The sequence below is a fragment of the Eublepharis macularius genome, chromosome 9, assembly GCF_028583425.1.
Source record: "Eublepharis macularius isolate TG4126 chromosome 9, MPM_Emac_v1.0, whole genome shotgun sequence".
NCBI lineage: Eukaryota > Metazoa > Chordata > Lepidosauria > Squamata > Eublepharidae > Eublepharis > Eublepharis macularius.
The window spans coordinates 33,061,012-33,077,522 of NC_072798.1; the positions used below are offsets into that span (position 1 = coordinate 33,061,012).

At 40.0% G+C, this 16,511-nt stretch overlaps 1 protein-coding gene across 1 annotated transcript in view; it reads right to left on the reverse strand.

Annotated features, from left to right (window-relative positions):
- Positions 1 to 16,511, reverse strand: part of LARGE1 (LARGE xylosyl- and glucuronyltransferase 1) — a 395,274-nt gene that overhangs the window by 191,413 nt on the left and 187,350 nt on the right. Inside the window, exon 5 of the mRNA XM_054989142.1 lies at positions 9,078 to 9,201. Coding sequence (XP_054845117.1) covers positions 9,078 to 9,201 — 124 coding nt within the window. The remainder of the gene's footprint in view (positions 1 to 9,077; positions 9,202 to 16,511) is intronic.

Consider the following 16,511-nt stretch of genomic DNA (forward strand, 5'->3'; position numbering starts at 1 on the left):
TGCTTATATTGACAGAGAATGTTGAACTTTTACTTATGCAATTAACACACAAGGGGAACATTGACTTTCCTTACCACAGCACTTTTAAAACGTGTACATGGAAAGTTTAACCTCTGGTCCCATTTCAGCTACAAAAAACCCTCTTCATTTTCACATAGGGTCATAACCTAAATCAAGGTTAATTTGTATAGTGGTTTTCTTTTTTAAATCAACACTTGGATCAGCGATGTAACAGCATCAGAAAACAAAGCATGTTTTGCAACATTCAGTCTGAACCATGCTTGCTTCTTCGACAGGACAGAATAGGACTGTAGTAGCATCTGGTCATAAGTATTTTATTATATTTTTACAACATTGCATATGCCATTTTTCTTCTCTTATGGACATAAGGTCTTATAATCCAGACCCAGCTAAAAGATATTAAATATATACATTTTTACAAGTTCTAAAAACACTCCACAAAAGAGAGGGAGGGAGGGAGGGAGGGAGGGAGGGAGAGGGAGAGCACTACTGGAAAGGATACTTCTTGCGAGGACAGTCAATGGGGGAAAGAGGGTTATTGGCATAATTGTATTTTTCTAGGATAAAAGCTATTCTGACTTTTGGAGTGTCACATCTGACAATGAACGGCCTTCACTTATTCCTTCTATGTTGCCTAGCAAACATTAGTAGAAGTGCTTGTTTTAATTTTAAGACCCATAACTGTAACCTTGAATCATATTCCTCCCCTCAATCCCTTCCTGGATGATTCAGAGGCTGTGATTATATTGATATTACCCCATAACAAGTCTTGACTATTTATATGAACAGTTGTCAAGGAAACCAGGTACCAAGGATAACTGTAGAACTTGTCTAGATTTAGAATTTCTTGTACGTAAGGAGACATACACAAGTCATCCTGAGAAACAAGCTTGGAACTGATAGGGTTTACAAGAGCTTGTTTTTATAACCCATATAAATATATACTTCAGAGAAAAAAATATTGTTTTATGGAAAGCCTCCTTGACCTTTTTTGCACTGACAACAGTTTCAAGAAAGACGCTAGCCTACATTTAAAAATACAATTTTTTGAATAGGCATGTCATAACCTGTTCGATGTACAGATAAACAGATACAGATTATTTCCAGTGTAATTTTGCCATACAAAGTGGGTTGCATTCCATGCTGAATCTCTGCTGACAAAATATTTTCCACTGGATCAAATCCATTACTCCAATTTATATGGCAATCTGTTCTTTAACCAGCATAAATGCACTACTAATTAACAGAGGATCAAAAGTCTACCCAATCTATCAACACAATACAGTATCACAACACTAACTGGACAAACCTTGCTTGTGAGATGACAGCTTTCCTGGAAGACAGTCCAGTTACTACAGTGCATGTAACAGCTGTTTCCCAGAAAACTTCCACTCAGACAAGTCATTGAGAAATGCTGGAACTAAATGTGACATGGATCATAAGGCTGCTGCTAAAAGCAGAAATCCTGTGTCCAGTTCCTATTTTCCCCTTTGTAAAGTTCAGCAAAGATCATCACTGCAACATGCATTTCTTTGACCTCCAAACAACTGCCAACAACATTTAGTGAAGAACATAACAGGATGACATCACATCATGTACCACCCTTATTAACAGTGCAATCCTAAGTAGAGTTACTCCAGTCTAAGCCTATTAGACTGGAGTGCTTAGCATTGCACTCTAAATGTAACAGGAAAGGGAAACTGGACACAGGATAGTCATTTCCAGTGGTAACCTTGTGATCTACGTCACATCTAGCTCTGATGTGAAAATCACAGTGTCAAAGGTAACAACCATCAGCCTAGTCTTCTTTAGTCCTTTCATACTGTCTTCCATTTTGTAACTAACTGCAGCCTAGTTACTCCATCCTAAGTCATCTCAAAGAAAAACATCAGAGTACGCAGGGCACTAAGAAGCCTAATCATGTATCACCTAGCCAGAGCTATTAGCTGGAATGAGCTGCATGAACTTGTCACATCCCTGGGTACCTTAATGCTGGGGAGAAGAGATGGAGCACGTCTGTTACATCTCTGGGCACTGTAACCCCTGGGCAGAAAGGGAGAGGAAGGGGGCAGTACTAAGAAAGGCAGCAGCACAGTTGCAGAGCAGAGGGAAGAGCAATGTGTGGGTTTGCAAGAATAATTGAAGAGCAAACTGGAGGAAGGACGAGCAGTACTAGTTAAAAGCCTCCTCTGGTATAAAAGTCTCCTGGGGGCCTCCTCAAGAGTAAGAACAAGGAAGCAGGAACTGGGAGTGCCCAGGAGATCCAGCTGGAGGAGGTGAGAGAGGGAGCAGTTGGCTGGTATCATCAGGAAGCTGGGATGAAGAGCAGCCAGTTAAGCTAAGGGTTTCTACAGTTTGGGGTGAACGAAGTTCACCAGGGATCTAGAAGGCAGCAATCTCAGCCCAGAATGAAGTAAGCAGCACTTACCCCATATCTCAGCAGTTTTAGCTACCAAGCAGCTTAATCCTGCAGAAACGATGCAAAGACAAACGATGTAGGATCTAAATGACCCAGAGGAGGACTCCAGCTAGAAAGAAGTATGAGAGATTGAGCTGGACGGGGTAAATTATTGGGAACTGGTCTGGGTGAAGGGAATTGCATCCCTGAGGGTGCAATTATCCCCTGGGTGGGATAACCTGGTGTGTATCTAGCCCCTGGCACCAGGGGCCAGACAGAACCCACAGCAGCTACCAAATGGAGCAATGATTAAAAGAAAAAGATCCCCCCATTAAAGTACTGTAATCTGTAAAACAGCTGGACTGTGGTAGTTTAGTAGGCCAATGTAACTGATTTTTAGAGGTCAGACATGATAGACAAGTGTAGAACAATGCTGCAGTCTGATGAAAAACTACAATGAAGTGCTGCAGATCAGCTTTTCTTTTCTCAAGGTAACAGGACATGCAGAGAATCAGAACTCACACTCTGCTGGTGTCACATTCCTTCCTTGAGCCCTTGAAACAAAGTCACATTGCAAGATGTCAGAGGGAAGCTCTCTCCTTGCACTTCCAGAAATAACAGTAACAACACGTTCCTTAAACAGCAGCTCAGGAACCAGAATAAACAGAAAAGACAACCCTGCCCTTACACATGATCCTTCCAAGTGTCAGAGCATGAGATAAACCTAATCTTTGTTTTCATTTGAACAAGACGTCACTTCATGACCCTCTGGTCTGCATAACTGCTATTTACTTATACAACATCCCGTGTGGAAGTACTTTTCCTGCTTTTCCTTTCAAACTACCAATTTACATGAAATTAAGAGGGTAAGAAAAAAATTCATTATTAATATTAAATCTTCTAAGTGAGAAAAGGAGGCATTGCTTGCCATTAACTATACCCAAATCCACTTCGGGGGAGAGGGAGGCAGGGGCTAGGAGTAAATTCTCCACATCACTTGAATTGGTGAGGGGGGAGTTAACATTAATTCCATTGACAATTTTCAGCATTAGCATTCAGCCCCTGGAAGCCCGAAAATACTGGAACAAACTAAACCACCACCACCCTGAACCCAACCAAACATAGAAAAGCTGAATAACGTGAAACATGGTTTCCAGAATAAAAATGACACTAGACATTAAAATAGCCAAGGAAATGCACATCTACTTCCAAAGATTTAACAATAACAATAACAATAACAATAACAATAACAATAACAACAATAATCTCCAGCAGAAACCTGTATTAGCTTAGCAAGGCCAATCAATAATAACATGTGACCTCTGCTTATTGTTGATTGTGTTTCGGATAATTCGAATAATAATAATAATAGTGCTTATATACTGCTCTTCTAGACAGATCAGTGCCTTCTTTTCCCCTCTTTTTTAACATTGTTATAATGATCTGGCTTGAGCCTGAGATCAGATCTTAAAGGATATGAAAGGAAAAGGCAAGTGAGACTTCAGAGCAGGGGAGATCCCTTCTTGCGCTTACCTATTTTCCACAGGCCTAGGCAATGCAACATAAAGATTGCGCAACAAAGGATGGATCAAAGTTTTCTGGCAACAGGAGCTTGTCATCGTATCCTACTTTTCAGCCTTCCAACTCCTGCACAACTTCATTCAGATAATGCAGCATCAGCGCCTTTGTTTATAACAGACAGGGCCACAACCACTAACTGAACTGCAGCTTTATTAAAGAAGACTGTTGCTAGGAAGCACTCTGTGGTATAACGTCCTCCATTAGCCCCTCACTCCCTGATCTCCATGTCAGTACTTCCAGTCTTTGTTATTGAATCTACTTAAAAGTACATGCCAGCTGGGATATCTGAAGGCTGTGGACAGAACTTGACTTGTCTTCTTGGAACTCTGTTTATCCCTTGCCCAGTCATCCATCCAGATAACTGCCTGGAAATCTCATCATTTGCACTGTGAGTGTTTGCAGGGAGTATAGCCTGGCCTTATGGTGTACTTCAGGAGGGGAAGACAGATCAGTTAAGGCCAATGGGAATCATTCAGTATTACAATCCAAAGTTTTACAGGTTTGGGTGGTGTTTTTTTTTAAAGCACCTAGTTTCTAATGCTAGGATGAAACCAGGCTGTGAATCAGTGCTCCATAACAATACAAAGGAAAAATAAAGCTCGGTGGATAGCAAATCCCAAAATAACCGAAGATAAAATAAATTGATTTTTTAAATTAAAAGATACAACTCATTTAAGTTCAATTACTACCTTTCCTCTTGAACTGCAGGATTGAAGTCTAGTGGCACCTTAGAGACCAACAAAATTTTCAGAATGTAAGCTTTTGAGAGTCAGAGCTCCCTTCTTCAGACTCTCGAAAGCATACACTCTGAAAACTTTGTTAGTCTCTAAGGTGCCACTGGACTCAAATCCTGCTGTTCTACTGCAGACCATCACGACTACCCACCTAAATCTCCCCTTGGACTGGATTATTAAAATAGTTAATTGTTGTACATTGACTCCAGATCATGCAGTGTGTGTACATGTGTATGTGCGTGTGTGTATCTAGTTCATTGAGTACACACACACAGAGGAAGACATGACTTTTAGAAAATACTGTTTCCCAATACATACAAGCTTCACTTTCACTCATGTTCCAATGAATTCAGCATGAAGAAGTAGAGAGCAATATCCCATGCTTTTCAAGGATTCAAACACCTAGTGGTATACCTGTCTATACAATACTTCTGCCGCTGACTGAAGTGTAAATATTCAAAAGTAAATCCACCTGTTTTAATTCATTTTCTTTAAAACATAATTAGCGCAGTGCCAAACACATAGCTTCAGTTTGCAAGCCTGAATAATAATGCTAGAGATCCTGAGTTTCTCTTTTCAGTTTGGTCCAGTGGATCTGTTGTAATGGCAGTGCTTATTCAAGATGCTATCTTCAAAGGGCACAATGGTTCTAATACTGCTAGAGGTATAAAGTGCTTAACTAATATGTATTCCAGTGGGGACTTGGATTATTTGTGCCTTCTGAAGGCTCTGAACAACTTGCAATCTAGTATAATAAGGGGCTCTAATTTAGGACTAGTTCAGACACCGAAAAATGTTCCAGTAGAGGATGCAGCTATCACTGAGGTCACACGGCAAAGTTAGTCTCTTGAATCCTTCTATCAACACAGCTGTAGCATCTCTGTATTTCTTCAATCACAGTTGCATATTTTTCAATCACTGTTATCATAGAATCATCTTCAGGGTAGCTGCACCTCTATCACTGGATTTTCTGGACCAAACATTGCATCCCCTATAAGAAGACACATTGAAGGGATAACAGGTGTTCCATGCAAAAGATCATTTTGAATGTATGAACAGACCATAAATGTCTGCCCTCACTTGGTTCCTCTGTCTTAGGGCAGACCAATGGCTGGTTATAAATCTTGCCCTGGATCAGAAACATCATTCTTCATTCCTAATCTTCCTCAGTCACACTCAGTCCTTACTGATGTTTGTGATTTAAAAACTCTGTAGTAACTAAAAGCATTTTAAATGCTATTTTGTCCAAACTAACAGGTAGAGATGGGCACGAACAGCAATACGAACAAAAAAAAGCCACTAACAGCCCAATCTGCTGTTCACGAACAAGCTGTTCGTGAGGCCCCATTCTAAACGAACAAGTGGTCGTTGCAAACCTCCTTTGTTGCTGTTTGTCAAGCCAGACAGTCTGGCACCTGCAATCAATTCCCTTGGCAACTTAGGCAGGGATTGTCTGAACTCTGTCTGAACTCTTGCTGTTGCCCTGGAAACCCCAATCTAAACCCAGTTTAGCTTGATAGGTAGATCTTCCTTTCAAGTGTGGAGCTCCAAATTTGTTACAAGGAAGCAAAGACCAGGGGGGAGGGGGGCTCCCAGCTCTGGCTACTCTTTGCAGACAGTGGAGAGGGAGAGAGACAGCTACTGTTGGCATTTTGATAGAGAGACAGGAAGAGTGCATTGGAGCTTGAATTTTCTTTGTGTGTGGTGGGATATGGATCTACCCCTTCAGGTTCCAGGGCTGCTACCAGGCTCTGGGGGCAAGCTATTATTTACTCTTGGTGCCTTTTCTGCTGCCTGCTCAGGTAAGGTTTCTGGGAGTGGTGCGGTAGGGATCTACCCCTTCAAGTTCCAGGGCTGCTGCCAGGCTCTGGGGCCAAGCTATTATTTATTATTGGTACCTTTACTGGTGCCTGCACAGGTCAGGTTTGTGGGAGTGGTGCAGTAGGGATCTTGACCAAACTTGGATGATTGCTGGAGGAGAGCCTGCTGGCCCCTACGAACAGCCAACCATGAACATGTTCGTGAACAGGTCATGCTCGTAAGTGTTCGTGAGTCCCTGTTTGTGAATGGCAACGAACAACGAACACCATGTTCGGGTTTTTTTTTCCTGTTCATGCCCATCTCTACTAACAGATACTGCCTCAGCAGCTCCATAATTCTTGTTCTGTGTGTCACACACTGTCTGCCAGTAATGGTTTGGTCAGCATTTAAATATTTTAAAATGTATGTTGTGTGCCTCTTATATATTTTGTAAGCCAAACACTCAGCTAATTAGAGGAATCATAACAGGTCAAAATGAGAGGGAACTGCTTAAACCAAGAAAACATTCTCCTTTTTCTTAGCTGATAGCAAACAATGCCATCAGACTCTCAAGAAAAAGACTTGCAGTCTTAATTAAAACACCTTTGCGTACATATTCCATGTTATAAATGACAATGCACCAGCCTATGCATGAATTCTCAATCTTCTTCAAAATGCAGGTTTCATAATGTACCTATGCTAATATTTGACTGCTTCTTAACATGCGAACAATACTAAAGTCATTTCCATTAAGTGACATTATTTTTCTGACAGGTAATCTTTCCCCTTTGCCATTTCTTCTAATTATATTCTGTTTTCTCTTCCTCTTAGAGTGTGGAGAGGTTTGGAATTTCCTTAATTAGTACAGCAATTTGCTAAATTTTGTTTCTACATTTTTACAGGATTTTAATCAAGTTTAGCATGGCACTGATTTGATATGCCATACAAATTACCACCACAACCTCCAGATGCCAGGTTTTTAAATATTTTCATCAGCTTCCTTGGATGACATTCACTCTGTACTTCAACCTATTGGTAAGTTGCCACAATTTAATTTAATGCTTAAACTCAAAGCAAACATATTTGAAATACTTTCCAGGAAAATCAGGGTGTAAGGTTTGCAATTCTTATTTTTTAATATACAGCACATATGTTAAATAAATGCTGAGTGAGGTGGTTGAATTGTTGGATATAGTGCTTTTTGTGTTCCCCAAATGCAAATGGACAGATCTCCAAGGGGGGGGGGGACTATTTCAATACATAGCACCAAATTTCAGTAGGAGCTAATCATGCCTCCTGCACATTCATCCAGACATGTTGTTACATGAAGTATCTCCTACAATGCATGACAGGAGAGCTTACCACACCTTCAGCTCACTTTATAATTAGCTTTGTTTTTCTGACTTTTCTCGAAGAACTTTCAGAACAATTGTTTCTTGAGAAAGTTCTCCATATGTTTATAATACTGGAGCTTGCTAAAAGTTCCCCTCATTTCCAAGAAACTAACCTTTTGAAACTATGGTAGTAGGGTGGGCTGGTGGAGAATGCATACGGAAGTGACAAAAGACCTCATCATTAAGACTTGAACATTTGCACAGAATACCCGGAGCTGCCTAGAAGTTCCCAATACCTGACAATTTAATCCAGTGAACAAAGCAGGATTGGAAACCCCATTTTACAGATTCCCTGATATGAACAGTTATCTTCTACTGCTAAAATTTCTCTCTCCTCCACCCTGATAAGTTCTGGAGAAAGGTGAGAAAAAATGAGCAGCAAATAGTCCATTATGAACCAGGCCCATACTTTAATGGAGCAGCTGTTTCAACTTTTCAAGGGCACAGGAAGCCGAACTCTTGAATTCACCATTATGAATGCCCCCAAATATGGACTCAGCTAGCATTAAGAGTTCTACGATGCTTATAATTCCAATTATCAAGTGGCAAAGAATTTAATACACTTCAGAAGTCAGACCTAATACCCATGTCTCCTCGCGCATAAGATATCATATCAACAGAAAATCTCAAAAATGATCCAGCCAAATAGCATATGACTTATTGACACAAGTCCTTCCAACATAACACTTATGGAAGTGAATGATTGTAAAGGTAATCATAGGATTGTTTGACTAGAGGCTGTAAAGACAAACAACCTTCCTAGGACACATAAAATACTATGGAAGTTGAAAAAAAGAGCAGATCAAATAACAACTTCAAGGATTTCTGATGAATTATACTCATACAATAATGGAGTATTTTCTCAGGCACATGCAAGGGTCAATGAAAAAGCTTGGGTGATGCAACTGGGGAAAAAAGCAGGGAGTATAGTTATCATGCAGACTGCAACTGCTTTTTCATTAGTGTGAATGATTTCCCAAGACCAGAAGAAAGACTATGAGGATATGGATATGGCTGACACTCAAACTTTGAAACCAGAATGAGTGGCACTTTTCAGGGGTCATATTGGCCACAAAGCCTCCAATTACTGATCCTTAAAATCCAGACATTCACAGAGGAAAAGGGATTAGGACTCCAAGTTTTCTTTACCTTCAGTTCATCTGCATCATAGAAATCTATCCGAACTGCCGGGACCATCCACGTCTGGAAGAGAGTTGCCAGGATCTGTTTCGCAATTGCATCTGCAATGAGGTGGAAGTGAAGAGGGTTCCGTCTGGCAGAAAGAAAAAGAGAGGAAAAGAACACTTGTGAATGCGTCAAACTTGACTTATAAGCACTCCCTCTTTACAAACTTTACAACCTACATCATTTCATAATAGGTAGGTACAATCATACAATCTACTGGGATACATTTTAAAGTTCCATTTTAATTCAGCAATGGTTTGAAAACCCGGCTCATAACATCTAATTTGCTCCTTCAAAGGCTACTAATTCACTCCTACTTTGGGTATCTTAAGATTTATACCAAAGTTTCTGAACCATCTTAGCACATTTATTGTGATGAGGACATTTTTGTCTATGACAGAAAAAAAAGATTTGTTTAAAAATCACTAACTTGGCAGTACCACATCTGTACACTGTGGGTGAGCTTGTGTATTTATTGAAGAGGAACAGGGATCTTTGTCTATGACTTAATCTCACATTACTCCAGAAAACCAATGAGAAGCAACCATATGGATCAGATAACAGAGGTAGTCATTCAGATCCATGTGATTGCTTCCAAAACATGTTACTGGAGCAGTGCACAGAATCAGCTCCTGTGCTTTTTTGGTACCATATGAATCTTTCCTTTGTAAGTTCAGTTGTGTTTCACAGAGGCGACAACAGTCATAGAGGAATTAACAATATGTGTCCCAATATGCATATCTTCTGCACCACACAAATGTAGCTTATCACTGGAAGAAGACAGCATTGGAACAATGCAGCAAAACTCTAGAAAACCCAAAGAACAGAATGAATGGCATTGGTTCAGCCTTAGGACCTCTGCATATATACATGCAGAGGAGTTAGCCGTGTTAGTCTGTGGTAGCAAAATCAAAAAGAGTCCAGTAGCACCTTTAAGACTAACCAATTTTATTGTAGCATAAGCTTTCGAGAATCAAGTTCTCTTCGTCAGATGCCTGATGCAGATACTGGCCAAATACAGAAGAGCAGGAGAGAGAAGAGAGGCGGCAATTAGGGGGGGAGGGGGAGGGAGCAATCAAAACATTCCTTTGCTAGTATATGTAAACATCTCCTTTTGGTGTGTGTATCAGTTGGCTTCAAAGGAGTTAGCCCTGTTAGTTTGTAGCAGCCAAACAGCTAGACCATCCAATTGGTCTAGACATTGGAATTGGAATGCTACAATAAAATTGGTTAGTCTTAAAGGTGCTACTGGACTCTTTTTTGATTTTGCATATATACAGAAACTCCTGTCTGTAACAGAAATCAGTGCAACATATCTAAGATCTAAGCTAGTTTTCATTTCTTGTTTTGCAGCTATAGTTGATTCTAGTAGCTGCTGTATACAATTAGAATGGCTTGACCAGATATTCTGCACTTTGGACAAAGATGCAAAAAAGCAGTGCAGAAGCAAAAGCTCACAAACGTGACTATATCGGCATTTAATCCCAAAAGATCAAGAAACTAAAACTAAAACCACATCGACATACTCATATATATCCAGCTAGAAGACTTCAGGGAATCATAGTGAAGAGAACAGGCTAGGAACAAAACACATAAACTACAGTTTGCCTACTGCTGAGTGTCCCTCTATGCTAACTCAAGGGAAAAATGTCAACTGGCCAACAGGTAAGAATTGAGCACTGTGTCATTAAGGGGGAACCAGGCATTTCACTAAGATTGAAGGAAAGAGAATGCCATTAAGTTGGAAATGTTACCTACCCTCATAGGAGATATTAGAAAAAAACATTTCACTTGAAGGGAAAAGGTCATGAGAAACAAAGTACAAAAATCAGTGAATTAGAAACCACAAGTATTAGAGAGCAAGACTCTCAAGTCCTTCTTTCAAAGAGGGAAAACAGCTAAGGATTACATGTAACGTCTTGGGAATCAGCTCGCACGACGGATACTGTCTGAAATAGAAAGAATGGGGGGAAAGCAGTTCCTTTACTGGTGTCAGTCAGTGAAGCTGTATTGATCTATTCCAACTGAGGATTTGATATTATGGAGTTCTAAAAGTGGAGCACAAAACAATATGAGGTATTAAACAGGGCCACAAACCTGGATCTTAATATTGTCACGTGTGCTCTGCTCTCCTAGAATCTGACCTTGTCTCTGGATCCCTTGAATAATTAAGTGCTGTTCTCTACTCTTCAAAACCAATTAAGAACTTGCTAACAATGCTCAAATTAACAGGGGCCGGGGGTGGGCAGGAACATCTGAACTACCTTTTTAAAAAACTGTTCCTATTGTCCTAGTAGTAGGGTAGGGAAAGAACAAAAAAAAGTTGACAGAAATGTGTATTAACTCCAAAAATGTTCTCACCCTCACAGGGGATAGCACAGGCCGTATCAAAAAGCCCAGGACATAAATGTTTCTATCCAAAAAGGAGAAGGTGTCTTTTGAAATGTGAGAGTGTTCCTATGTAAAATAACAGCCAAGTCAGCTACGTCAAAAATCATCATGAAGAATATAAGTTTTGTTGTATTGTGCATTCAAGAGCAAAAACAAACTTAGGTTTGTTTATTAATGAAAGAATAGCTCAGGGTTCAAAACTTTTAAAAATATCTTCTAAATCACACACATTTAAAGGTGCAGTACATATGCAGTACATATACAGTAAACTGTCTACTATGTAGTTACACTTTCAAGGGATATTCAACTTATACCAAGGAAAGTTTCTGTCTAAAAATTCAGCAGTGGTTAGGTATGAGGAAGAAGTGTCGCTGTGAAAGCCCAGGGTATAATTTTCCTTAACGGCTAATTTTATAATAATTGGTAATTGCTAAAAATGTTTGCTACAGATCTCAGTAAACCACTACATTGCTGTAGAGTTGTTATATGCATGTGTTCTGTGTTATATGAGAATATACTAGAAAGGGAGCACACACTCACTGGCATTGCTGATATATTCCTTGGTATTTAGCTGAATGAATCCTGAATGTTAGGTTCAGATTAAGAGATGCGGATTTACAAACACATTATTTTACCTATATAAATTTGATAGAGTATATACTGGCCCCTGAAGGAGTAAGTAAATTAGCATCCCATGCTTTTTGGATTCTGTTGCTATCATATTATCTGAAAACAAAAGGGGCACAATGATTGCTAGAAATGGTGTATTTTCCAGATCCCCTTTCTCACTAGTCTATACCACAGTATATATTACGTTCTGGTAGAACAGGGTGTCTATTAAAAGTGCAACATATTTGCTGTTTCCCCATCTCAGTTAAGACATCACTTTCAAACCATCCCCAAAGTAGCAACCTCCTCACAAAATACAGAGGTGGTAGAGAGAATTTGCTCCTTTGTAAATAAGGAACGGTTGTTGGATTGATCTTTCTTTAACAAAAGTCTAATTGTTAGACCATATTCTCTCTCTCTCTCTCTCTCTCTCTCTCTCTCTCTGTGTGTGTGTGTATACACATATATAGTTAAATGCCTGGGAGATGTACGAGGTCCTTCCCCATCACAAACCACATCCTCTCCAGGCTCCACACTCAAAATTTCCAGGAATTTCGCAACCCATGGTTGGTAACTACTGGTGAAGCTTCTAGAAGCAATTTGGGCTTCTACTGATTCTATACCTAATCAAAAATTAATCTCCAGATAAGCTAATATTATAATTTCTTTATATACGTTCTAATCTTTTAGACTCAATTTTACTTGATATGCTGGGCCACTCGGAGGCCTTAATGGTGTACCATCTTCTGAATTATTCGTCATCCGAAATAACTGAAAAGGTAGCACTATTGTTAAGTCTGGTAATCAAGGATCAACTAAAAAACGTCTGATTTCACTCAAATTACTCTTGTTACCATTATATTTGTTTACTGCCTGTACTGATAACCTGAGATATGCCAATAAAGGCTTTGTTGTTGTTAAAAAAATCTTTATTTTATTCTTTTCTTTGCATTATAAAAGACTTGTGGCTGATTCGGTTTCGTTTTCTCAGCCATGCCGGACGCTCCTCTCGGCTGGTCCGGGAGGAAACGACCGGGCACCCTGACCGGGCGGCTGATCCGCAAGGATTAGCCCCCAGGACTCCCAGGGAGGGAGCCAGGGTCCGGGACGCGGCGGGAAGAACTCCCCGAAATCAATGCGGGGGGGGAATTGCCCATTTGTCCCTATGGAGGCCGGCAGATGTGCGCGGCGCCTCGAGTGCCGCCGGGCAACGAGAAACGGCAAGTAAAAGAAACAGGCGGAAGCCTGTAAACAAGCGAATCCCTTCTGTTTTACAAGCGTTTGTGAAGGAGAGGTTGATCTGAAGAAGACTCGCTCTTCCCCTTCGTTGAGTTCCAGAATTTTGTTGGCGCCCCCCCCCCCAAATGGCAGCAAAGAAGCAAAGTCCCGCTCTCGGTAAGTCAATTTCGGCTACTTTGAAGGGGGAGTCGCTCGAAGAGTTGGTGCGCAGGGCGGTGGTGGAAGCCATAAAACCCTTTGTTGACAAGCTGAACGAAACTGATCAAAGGGTGGGCTTAATTGAAAGCGAGGTGAAAACCATTAAGGCAGCAGCGGGGGGGGGCAGAAAAGTCTGCTCTGGAAAGTGCGTCACTTGTGAAGGCTACAAAAAAGGAGCTGAAGTTGGTGGAGAACCAGCTGATCGGGCTACAGGTGGAACGAACGCAGACAATTTTGCGTCTCCAAAACGTGAAGGAGGAGGAAAATGAGGATCTGTGGGATTTGGTCTCGGAACTACTGGCGACACCCGCGAGGACGACTAAAGAAGAGGTCAAAAGCGCCATTTTGGAGGTCCGTTGGGCTTCTTCAAAATATGCAACAAAGCGACAGTTGCCTCGTGAGATCATTATTGACTTTTCATCTAAAAAGATTCGGGACACCATCCTATATAACTCATACAATGCGGATTTGGACTTTATGGGTTTGAAAGTCAAGATTTTGAAGGACGTTCCATTTCTAGTCCGGAAACGGCGTTTTAAATATAAAAAGTTTGCAGCTCTTCTGAGGGACCATGGAATAAAGTACAAATGGTTATTCCCGGAAGGAATATGGTTCAGATATAAAGATCAGGCCTATAAGATATTATCAGAAGATCAACTAAAGGATTTTGAGAACAAAAACCCAGAACTCTGCTGCACCAAGAACGAAGAAAAGGAGGAGCCGGAGGGGGGGGGAGGAGGAGGAGAGCATCGCAACAGCAGTTGCACAGAGAGAATTGCGTCCGGGACCTAGAAGGGGGAGGAAAGTTTAATTAGAATTTGAAATGTTTATTCTCTGTATGATGAACCACTCCATCATTACTCTATGGAGCTATTTTTGTATTATGACAGTATGAAGGGAAACATTGAAGTGTAGTGTTTAGTGTTTGTAGTTCATTCCCCCCCCTTTTCTTTTTTCCACCCCCCTTTGTCCCTTCCCTCTCCCCTTTCCTTGTGATAGTCTGGTGTAGTGTCTTGTAGTTATGAAAATAAAAAAATTTATAAAAAAAAAAAAGACTTGTGGCTGAGTTCTGCATCAGATAGTTATGTTCATATTATAAAAGGGATAACCCCCTTTTTTACAGAAATGTTTTTGTATGTCCTCAAGTCTTTCCCACAAGTTCATTTAATCAAATTTGTCTACAGAATGTTTTTATTCATTACCCTCTTAAGACTATTCTAAGACAGAAATATTGCAGACGGAGCACAACAGTTTGGAGACATCATTTTCTCACATTTTAATTTTTGCTTTTAATAGCAGCAACAACAATAATACTAACATTTGATTTATATACCACCCTACCGGATGATGCCACACTCAGAAAGGTTTACAAAGTGTGCGATTATTATTCTCACAGCAATCACCCTGTGAGGTGGGTGGGGCTGAGAGAGCTCTGAGAGAGCTGTGATTGACCCAAGGTCACCCAGCAGGCTTCAAGTGGAGGAGTGGAGAACCAAACCCAGTTCTCCAGATTAGAGTCTTGCAACTCTTAACCACTACACCAAACAGACTCCATACTGTCTAACAAACAGGTCTGTGTAATTTAAACATTTGCATCCTGAAAGCTGAATTTGGTTGCTCTTTATAAAGGGAATAATGTGATCTTTCAAACTATGAATACAAGCTTCTCACAAGGTTCTTCCCAGCTTGTTCATTCCCATACCAGTCTCTGTTATCTGTGAAATGCATTGCCATGGGTTAGAAAGCCCTTGGAGATAAAAATATGCAAATTAAATAAACATGTAGCCCATAGGGCTGATATGAGGGGGAAGTACTGGGTGAAATCATGTTCCTTCTTCCACCAAGGAACATATTGCCAACTGCATATAATCTGTTTAACACCCCCGCCTCCCCAAAAAAAGTTGAAAAAAATTTGAAAATTAGCACAGTTCTAAAAAAATTGAAAATTACCACAGTTCTAAAAAGTTCTAAAACATTTCTAAAAAGTAAACTTGTTTGTTGAAAATAAATGGTTTCGATATGAAATCTGTTGGGGTCAACAGAACCCAACTCATGTGAAATATAATTCACAACAGCAATTCTACTGGGGTTGAATTCACTTCCTTCTTTTGATCATAATATCTACATAATGTTCCAAATGTACCATAACTATTATAATTGCTATGATTAAACCCATAACAGCATAAAATGTCTTATACTTATCAGCTATATTCAAACAATACAAGATGGGTAGCTTTGTTTGTCTGTAGCACTTCTTCAGCTGTGGCTCATGAAAGCTCATACTCTACCACAGTCTTGGTTAGTCTTATAGGTGCTACTGGACTCTTCCTCTTTCAAACAATACAGCACAACTTTTTTGACTTAACTTTTAAAATGTTTCCTTAATGACAATTTATGGAATCTGTTTGGTCACAAAACAAACCTTAATTAAACAGCAGACAATAATTCACAAGGTGACCCAAATATGATCTCAGTTGAGTTTGCAAGCAACAAAGACCTTAGTTTCAGCAATTTAGCTAACTGCCATAAAAACTAACAGATGAGTTCAAAATGACCCCTTCACGAACTTAAAGATTTTTAAAGAAAAAACACAATTTTGCAAGTAAAAAAACCTGAAACATCGTATTATGAAAAATTAACAGTACTGTAAAAATATAAAAACGTTAAACTTCGAAGTTGGTAATCAAGGTTTTCCACTGGGTTATAGCTGACCTCAATGCACTTTCACTAAAAATACTCTTTTCATTCAGAAAAATGCAATTATCATAACAATGCACAAAATTCCATATTGTGTTCGAGGTCATTATAATCAAAAGCCAGAAGTATTGCACTTTCATTACCCCGTTTATTCCCGTGGTAGTCATTTGTATCCCAAAGTCTTCTTGTATTTTCCTTGTTTTTTAAAAGTAGAAGAAGAGGCCAAGTAATGGAGCACAACTGACCCAATTGTGAGCCATATAT